The 10,015-nt window shown below is 38.5% G+C and overlaps 1 protein-coding gene across 1 annotated transcript in view; it reads left to right on the top strand.

The window, feature by feature from the left end:
• Window positions 1-570: 570 nt before the first annotated feature.
• LOC101167169 (gamma-aminobutyric acid receptor subunit beta-2) overlaps window positions 571-10,015 on the top strand; it is a 59,718-nt gene continuing 50,273 nt past the window's right edge. Inside the window, exons 1-3 of the mRNA XM_004084208.4 lie at window positions 571-1,018; window positions 1,152-1,249; window positions 1,763-1,830. Of these exons, the coding sequence (XP_004084256.1) occupies window positions 960-1,018; window positions 1,152-1,249; window positions 1,763-1,830 (225 nt within the window). The 5' untranslated portion in view covers window positions 571-959. The remainder of the gene's footprint in view (window positions 1,019-1,151; window positions 1,250-1,762; window positions 1,831-10,015) is intronic.

The following is a 10,015-nucleotide window of genomic DNA, read 5'->3' as shown; positions in this document are numbered from 1 at the left end:
CATGCAACCCCGAGGCGCTGCTTGGCCAACGCGTCTCTCAGGGTGTAATGCAACGCTTACGTCAGGAGCACGAATGAGTTGAGATCGATGCGTGAGCAACTGTTGGTGCAATGATACATGCCTGGCACAGAGCTCCCCAGCGGAGGAAGAGAAAAGGAGAGAACACATCACGCAGTGTCAAGGAACGGGTGGGACCACTTTCAGCACCTTGGAGAGAGACAGTGCCAAAACGCACTTCGAGGTTTTATTGAGGGCATCTGTTTTGTAGCCGCTACACATGAATGTATTTGTTTAAGATTGTACAATAAACACACATTAATCTCTATTATTTACAATAAACACTATTTAATAGTGTGAACTGTCTGTCCAACTTACTTATTCAGAAAAAAAATATGTTTATAGGGCTTGATCAAATTAAAACCGAATTCAAAGCAGCACTTATGCACGAATTTTATTAGGTTTTATTCATTTATTTAATTACTACGTAGTGAAAGCTGCCTGTTCCAAATTTCAGCTGGGATTCCCCACCCCCTGAGCTGCCATGCTGGAGCAGCGGAGTTAAGAGCGTTGCTCAACGACAGCTTGACCAGTTCTCCGACAGATCTTTAAAGAGCCACTGGAAAAAGACACGACTCCACCCACATTTTTTCCTGACTCTTTGCAACCGTTTGCTTTTGAATGGTGACCCTCTCCGCACTGTCACATTTTAACAAACACGCCGAAATCTGGGGAAACCCCTCCCGTGTGCTCCCGAGTCTCTCGAAGTCACGAGTCTCCTTTAAATTTCCTCCGAGTCTGGATCTGCCATCAGCAGTGCTCCTTCTTGATGTTGTGGGGAATACGCATGCGCTCGGTTTTGGAATTACTGCACTGGCAAGAATAAGTTAGACCCCGCTTGTCTTGAAGGAAGAAAAAAGAACTATATCATTTTAAATGTCGTAGTGTTCCTAAGAAGAAGCATGAGGACACTTTGCGTCTGTTTCTTCCTCGTAGTAGCAGCGGTGGCGCGCACTCAAAGGTAAGTGGAGAGGTAAAAACGATCCTTCACTCATTTTGCGAAGTGTGAAGGTGTTGCAGATGGCATGGAAAATACGTGATACCATTGATACAGGCATGTGCACCCCCTTTTTATCTTTTCTCCCCTTCCATAGTGTCGGTGTCAATGACCCCAGCAACATGCCTTTGGTCAAACAGACGGTGGATAGGCTGTTGAAAGGTTATGATATACGATTGAGGCCAGATTTCGGAGGTAATATATCACCAACTCTGCTTCAGATTGTGCGCTGACACCCGGTAACGTTTGATTGAACAAAGATTTGTTCTAATTTGATTTCTTAAAAAGTGAAGAACTAGGGGATGGTGATTGACGTGTGCAGCCGTCTCTGACTTCTATGGGATCAAAACAATAAGAATATTGTGACTCCAAGATGAATTTGCGCACCATAAAAAAGAAGAAAAATCCAGCCATTCATTTATCTACGAGTTACTGTCATGAAAATGTGTGAGATGTTTCGTGAAGAAGAAAAAAATCAATTAAAAAATGTTGGATTTCTTTTGTGTCAACAACTCTTAAAAGAGAAATTACATTTTACTGCAGGTCGGAGTTTCTAATCTAATCTAATCCTGGTTGACAGCAACATTTTTTTTATTAATCTGTCCTCCAATCAACGGACCCATTAATGAGAAAGTGGTTCCTGTGAACCAGAAATGACACGAGCTGCTTCTGACCTGATGTGCTTCTCTTGTTTTCCGTCCATTGCAGGTCCACCAGTTCGAGTGGGAATGAATATAGACATAGCAAGCATAGACATGGTGTCAGAAGTCAATATGGTAAGTGGGCCATTTTTTTTCTCCTGTTTTTGAAAACCTTGTGTTATGCATTTCACTGAAAGGAGAAATACCCTCCAAGAGCATAGGGGATACCCCCGTTTTTAAACTTTGGGATTAAACTAAACTCTGTAATGAAATGCATCCAGGATCATATCCATATGTATTTCAGAAACTTTACTGCTATTTATTTATAAGACAAAGTGCTCACATATACCTACTTTATTCCTTTTCGGATTCAGATATGTAACTTCATGTTTGATTTTGATGCTTTTTAAGAGCTTTGCAAGAAATGATGGCACCAGAAGAATTAAAAACTGTGCATTATAAAGAGTGCAGATTAAGTTACATACAAGTGCACCTCTCAGTGATGAGATTGCGGAACTGCACCTCACAGAAAGGCTGAATGTAATCACAGTGGAAGGTCACTCTGACAGTTGTGATGAAATGGCAAATGGTGAAGAAAAAGCATATGTGGTAAAATGAATAAACATTCTACAGTCTCACTTTACCATTTGCATTTCATTTGAAGGATCTGTTTACATGAATGGGATTCACTCTGGCAGGCACCACATTTTCTAAAAGCTGCATCATTTATCAGGTGTCCTTTAACTGAACTCATTTCAGTGTTTCAGAGATAAGGAGGTAAATGACAGGCTTTTTACATCAAATGGTATAAAAGAAGTGCTCGACATCGAATATGTTTCTTAATAACACACAAATGTAGGTACTCTGCACCTGCATTTGCTTTGAAATAAAAAAAAAAAAACATTTTGAAAAGGCAACATTAAAAGCTGTGTACAGCTCCAGGTAAAGAGACAAGGCTGTGCTGCTTTTGCTATGAGCTGAGGGAACTGGATGGTTTACCTTACATCTGAGAGTGGTTAGGCTTTTCCCTGAGGGCCAAACTTTTACTTGGAGGTTTATAGTTGGTAGGAGATATGTAAGGAAATAAAACACAACCCACTTGTCTTGTTTGAGCCCTAAACCTGAAAAAAGGGTGAAATTTATCTGATTGAGCCATAACAACCAAGCAGATCCGGCGACAACTCGTTTCTGATTTGAATACTTTGTGTTTCAACAGACATGACTCCAGAAAACTCACAAACAGAAAACTATAACGTTGGCAGCATGAAGACTAACTATTCAAAATAAACAAAAAGTTATGTTCAGACTAAAACATAAAACATCTTATGTAAAACAAGGATCTGCTGCAGACAGTCTGAAACCAAGATAGTGTGTAAAAAGCTCTAGACTAAAAAAAGAAAGGTGCAGATGTTTGAATTACATTCAAATCTGTCTTTAAGCAATTTCGTGGAAAATAAGGAAACAGCGGCATAAACGTTTCATGTGGGACCGTGTTTAATGGAGCAGATTCAGTTTGGTTGGGCAAAGAGTTGAAAATGTTCAACTCTTTATTGAAATATTTCTGCTTTCAGATGAGAATCATGAGAAAGGAAAATCATGTATTCTAAAATAATGTGCAGTTACAACAACAACAAGTTTGGGGGCACTATTGTCTGAAACTCACTACAAAAATGAAAAAAAAAAGAAGAAAATTAGCATTGAACAAATGAAGTGCTAGTTATTGGATTATTTATTACACGAAATTAACCCTTGTGCTATCTTAGATGACCCCACCCTTACATTGACGTGTTATTCCTACCATGACAAAGGTGGATAAAGGTGGAAAGATTTCATGTAATCCATGGACACCAGTGAAGATCACAAATCATTGAAGAAAAAAGGTTCAGCGCACTGTCTAGTGGGTCTAGATGACCCAACTCCCAATGTTAAAGTGCCAACGATAGCACAAGGGTTAAACGGATTTCTCCCTTCAATGCTTAAGAAATCTGTCTTTTTCTCCCAATGCAAAACTCGTATGTCACTTACTCTTTTTGTTTGTTTGTTTTTCTCTCCTTGGTTCACTTGATGGTCCATCTGCATGCAAACTGGCATGAGTGGGATATTTTCCTCTTAAATTGTAAACTGGATAGCTAAATTTAACAAATCTTTGTTCTCTAATTTTTTCTCAAAACTAAATATTTTCAGTATTAATTTTTAAAGATGGCATTAAAATCATCCACATTCATTCCAAGTGATCTTATGCTTAGATACATGTGATTGTTGTCTGCACTCTTTATCTACACTAGTTCCTTCAAAAGGTTTCAATGCCAAAAAGTTGGATTTAGCAGGTTTAGTAAGTTTAGTGAATGTCCTTTATGGACCTTATCATTGGCTCTCCCACTTCCATGGAGTGTGTGTTTGCAGTGGCCCAGAAAAAACCCCTCAAACTTTCATATGCATACACACACCCACACATATGGTCAAAGAGACAAAACATTATTTTCTTCCAAACCCACAATGCCAGTGCCGCACAGCTTCTTTGATCATCCCATTCCTTTGTGCAGCTGGCCATCTAAACACTCTCTAATGTGAAAGGGGACTCATTACTGCCTGACCCATTGGAGTCTCATAAAAGGAAGAGGCTACATGTGTGTTTGTAATGGTGTCAGCATCTTTGATCTGCTCTCTTTCCTAATAGAAATGTAACCACTTTTCAGGATAGCAGCTGGTGTAGAAGCCCTTCCGTTATTCCATTTCCTCTACACCATCTGGCTCTCTGTCAGCCACTTATTTTGGTGCATGGGCAGAAACACCCAGCGCTCCGTCTTTAGAGAGTGAATGGGGCTCAAAGTTGAGGGTAATGGAGAGATGTCACAAAGGGATGCGTCTAACAGCCACCTTTTCTATCTTAACATTAGATAGAGCCGGACATGAATGCTTTGCTTCATATTACCAGTATCACTGTTTATTTCTCATCTATAGTGCTTGTTTGGTGCTTCACTTAGGAACTGTTGGCACAGTTTGATGGACACAAAATGTCCAAAGATATGAGAGAAAAAGCCATTTGAGCTCAGTGTGATCTCCAGTCTTTCCGTCATCATACAACTAAAGTACTTATTAAAAATAACTGGGTAACATTAACTTTTAGTATTTTTAAAGACCTACTCTATGGCATTTGTGTTTTTGGTATTAAACATGTTCTTGTGGCATTTTTCTCATGATAGAGGACATTTAAGAAAACGAAGCTTAAAATTGCATTTCTGAGTATTTCTTTACTCAAATCAGTGTTAATCAGGAGCAGACAAGAAAACCACTCTAGCAAAAAGCTTGTAAGTGTGACTTAGAAGCTACTACAGCAAACCAAAAGCTCCCTGCTCTGCTCCATTCTGATGCATCCGCTTGTGGAAATGTACATCTTGGTTTTCCTCGTGCGAGCTGGTTTCAGGCTTTAAAACTGTACGGCTGGATAGCTTAGATATTGCTCACCAATTTTTGTTACACTGGTAATGTTAGTTTGTGGTTGTAAAGGGCTGTAAGCTAGTGGAAGAGTGTGTAAACAGATGGACGATGGAAAATAAAGAAAGGATCACTCCATGCCCCCACAACGCGGTAGCAAATTTCTAATTAACTACTGCCGCTCTGCAGAAACCATGTCCTAGCAAACAACAGGCTTTTTTTTGGTTTTGGCTAAAAACGGAAAAATCATAATTAAGAGAGCACTGGAACCACTTTTAAAATAGATTAAAAGAGGATTGGAGTAGGACTTTAAAGTCTTTAGACTCCAAGTTGTGTAGTTTGTCTCCAGCTTGACTAAACAAACCAGCACACCAGCAAAGACAGCATGTTATGTTAAGCTCACTGGATTGCCTGATTTAGAAACTCTTTATTACACTTTATTTGCAGGAAGTGTAAAAAAATGTATATATGTGTTTTACCGAGCCAAGCAGGGAGCTTTTGAAAATTCCATTACACGCCAATTAAGCCTGACATTGAAGAAAGACAGTGTGGCTGAGGTTTTTTAGAGGCTCACAAAAGGTCACTGCTTTCTGAATGTCGGAAGCCAACATCTCAGGCCTGCCAGGGTGAAAAGGGATAGATTGTGTGAGACCCACGGGTCAAAATGTTCACTGCAGTGTGTGTGACATGAGGAGAAGAGTGAACGATGGTTAGAGAGAGGAGGGAGAGCTTTGACATTAACACATTGCCATGTGGAGAGTGAGAAGCAGCAATGGTGTTGGAGGGAAGGTCATGCACCTAAAACCTCTGGGGTCCTCCGTCTCCATGCCTCAGAGGTGGACGTTCCAGGGCAGGAGGCACACACGGAATACCAATACCCCGCTAGACCTCTGACCCCAGGCAAACATTCAGTCATGCACTGATTAAAGATAATGTTAAGTACTGTATTGGCAGCTCCAGATGTAATTTTCTTTTTCGCATTCCTCTCTGCAATTTTCTTTGGAGCTTCTACACTTCAGTGCCTTTAAACTTTCAGTATTTGATAATAGACAAGCTTCTAACTCTTGAATAATATGCTACGTTTTCACAAAAGAGAAATACTGCTGTCTGAGGATGAACTATAGTTCTCGTCCTCCTCCAGAAGGCAGAAATACTAATATTGATACACATAAAGGTCAAGAGGAGCTTTATTGATTGTTAGAGGATGGCAAAACTCAAAGACCCTCATTTTGGTACATTATGTTTTTCACCTCTCAGCGTTTCTGCTCAAAAAGTATTACTAATATTCTGTAGGCCATACTGCGAAGTACTGCATGCTGGCTATGAGGTAACTTGATACTACCACATGTAAGGAAGGATGTTTGGGAAAGCACTTACAGGATACAATTTAAAATCTTGGCCCAGCCTATGAGATGATGAAGAATCTAAAGTCTGCATTCGTGTTTATGCCTTAATCTATTTTATAGCCACCAGCTATATGTTCCATTGCTGAGATAGACAAAACTTGAAACTGTTTTGATATTGGCTTCAGCTGAAAAGTTAACTTTTGAATAGATTTTCCCTACAGGGAAACAATGAAGTATCAGCTGTGATGAAATGATCATCCTAATAAGATCAAAACAATGCTAACGATATGCGTTGTTTAATGAATCCAACAGCTAATCTATGAGGATAATGAAAAGAATTTTCTATTTTATTTTTAACTAAAACAATTGGAGAAAACGCAAGAATGTGTTAAGCCTCAGAGACATAGGAGAGAATGTGAAAAGTTTCACAGTATGGAACGCTTTCAGAACACTGAGACGTGCTCAGGTCAGTTAAAATGGAGTTTACACATTTTGATAACATATCTATCGTATGGATGATCCTAACTCTAAACTTTGCTTGATGCACAAATCTTTGTTTGGTTTAGATTCTCAATCCCCTCAACCGTTGGGAGTGAGACTGGGCCTGATTTGCTGTAATGTGCGTCAAATCTGCCAAAGATGTAGGGAATTATTTTGCATCAAATTAAATGCAGGGATAATCTGTTTTAAGAAATTGATGAGAATTTTTATTTTTTAACAAATTAATCAACATTTGCTCTTCAGCTTCTTGTAATTACCATTATTGATGATGACAGCTTGATATTAAAAAATACTCAGACGCTTTCCTCTTAATTTGAAAGTGTCGAATTTTTTTATTGAGTCTCTGTTACCTAACCTTGTTTTCTTACATGACAACCTTGTTAACAACTTGCGTCAAATTACTAAGACAAAGCAGGTCCTCCTAAAAAAACCTTGTATGCATTACAAATAGTATAGCTGAAGTGCTCATGTATCTAGTCAAGTCACAAGGGAGGTGGAAGGGGTGATGAAAGAAAAGTGTGAGTAGTGTAAAAATGACCCACTCTCAAACGTACATTATTGATGCGGTGGGGGGGGGTTGATATACATGTCTCCCTGTAGAGCTGTGGAAACCCATTTGGATCACACTCATGAGCTTTTTAAATGGGTTGAAAAGACAAACCTTGGCTTTTTCATGAACAGATGAAGGAACTATTTGGAATTATATTGTTGATCAGATTATCTGGCTCATAAACTCAAATAAGAGAGACACACACAAATGAGAGTCTAGTTTGCACTGTGCACTCAAAAACAAAATGTGAAATAGAATTAGGATATTTATAAAAGCTATTACAGTTTTGACATTTTTTCTTTCATGACAACCATTCACCTCTCTGTAGATCACTCTGAAACACGCCTCCACCATTCAAATGTTGATAAGTTCTAACAATAGTCACTGCACAATCAATTTTAGCTGAATTCTTTGACTTTTATGAGTTCAGTATCGTCAAATGTCAATTTAGAATGTTAGCACAAAGCATGACTCTTTAGTCTGTCAAACTCATTCTTCAGGGTTTCATGAAAGCAATGCACTAAGATGATCTTTGCTTGGCTGCAGCAGTTTAGTAGTGTTAAAAATTCACATTGAAGGCGCTACCAGAGCCAATAAAAAAAAAGATTCCTGAGCACATCCTTTGAATTTAAACTCTTATATTCGTGAACACAAATAACTGCGAGTAAATCATGCATGAAATTCAACCCCTGAAAAACAGGAAGTAAAGAAGAGAATACAAAGGAAACAAAACAAATGTAGAAGCTTTGATCCTTACAGACTTCTAACAGGTTTTTGTGCCATTTTAATCCAAAAAGAAAATCTATTGGGGGTGTAATGGTTTATTTTATCAAAGATTTGATTCATGTCATAATTTGTGGTTGATGATCTAATTCAAAGTCAATATCGGTTCATTTTGAACGATCCGATTCACTGACCTAAAATGGATCTAGGATATCTTTAGCCAGAAATTCAACCAGTGTGACTCAGAGATAAATACCTGATATTTAACAGTACAGGGGAGGTTTTTCAGATTCTTTGTATTTCTTGCAAGATAATCAAGTGTAATTTAAATGTGTAGAAACAAACCAGTAAACAATAATTTAAGGCAAATCCATTCACATTTTTCTTTCATAAAGTTCAGCCCACTAGTTTTTAATACATAGAAATAATACAAAGGGAACAGTATTAGAACATTCTACAACACTGTATGGTGAGTGTTTCCACACAGTGGACTGACAGCTTGATCATTTTGGGTTGTCATCACATGTTGATTCATCCAGGTGATGGTGTTTTGCAGTTGAATCATTGCATCAGGATCTAACAAAAATAATGCATTTTATTTAAAGCGCCTTTCAGAACAAAGGACACTGCACAAGTGAGTTAAAACACAAATAAAATTGTAAATTGAATAAAAATAGAATTAAGAAACAGCGATGTAAAACTATGATAAGTATGACAGTTTAAACAGATGGGTTTGGAGTTGTGATTTAAAACTGGAAAAGTCATCTGTGTTTCTGATGGGGGGGGGGTAGTGAGTTCCCGATTTAAAGTCTTTTTTTATGTTTCTTTGAAATGTTTCACCACTTATACAATTCGCTTCATTGGAGACTGACGAAACCATGATTCAACTTTGAGTTAATTTAAAAGTTTTGTTTTGTTTTGTAACAGCTTGGTGTGTGGGTCTAGTGATTAGACTAAACTGTGTTACAAAGCAAAAACAGAAAGTCTAGAATCAGCTTGCTGTTTGTGCTTTTTACATCTTATCAGGAGTTGGGAGCCGGTTTAGCTCGTGCTGGTTTGCGGCGCCTTCCGTCCGTGAAACCAGGGTTCAACTCCGGGCTGCTCCCTGTTCCCTTCTCTGCCCCTGTGCCGGTTGCAAGCCCAGTTTGAGAAGGTTGCGTCAGGAAGGGCATCCGGCGTAAAACTTGCCAAGTTTACCATGCGACTTGTTCGCTGTGGCGACCCCTGATGGGAAAAGCCAAAAGAGGAAGAAGACATCTTATCAGGAGTTATTATTGTTCTAGATCTCATCAAATAGGCCTACTTGTGGTTGGACGTTACTTTCAACCATGTGTTTATAGCTTTTCTAACTGTGGTGCACACATTGTATGGCTTGATTTTCCATTCATGTTGGATTTTACTGTTTAATGACTTGCACAAACACAATGTAAAAAGACAAACGGGGGAGGGGAAGAAACAAAAGTATGAAATATAAATGAAAACTCATCTATTATGTGATAGCATGCTCATTCTTTGATCCTACAGACAAAGTTCTTCTTAAGGAGTCTTATTCAAACAACATCTATCAAACTTTGGCTTCAAGCCTCCTAAATGTATTTTAGAAGATTTCAAAGGTTTTTTTTGAGAAAACATTGCTTTATTATTAATCTTTTCTGCCATATATCCCATGACTACTTACCCTTTTTCCTCGTTAATGTGTTATCTGGCTTCAAAGGGTCAAATGTTTTAAATCTAAATCTATTGGTGCTTTGCCAATATTATATAG

The sequence above is a fragment of the Oryzias latipes genome, chromosome 14 (genome assembly GCF_002234675.1).
Source record: "Oryzias latipes chromosome 14, ASM223467v1".
In the NCBI taxonomy this organism is placed as follows: Eukaryota; Metazoa; Chordata; class Actinopteri; order Beloniformes; family Adrianichthyidae; genus Oryzias; species Oryzias latipes.
The sequence above is the reverse complement of the archived record's forward strand: the minus strand, read 5'-3'. Positions and strand labels throughout refer to the sequence as shown.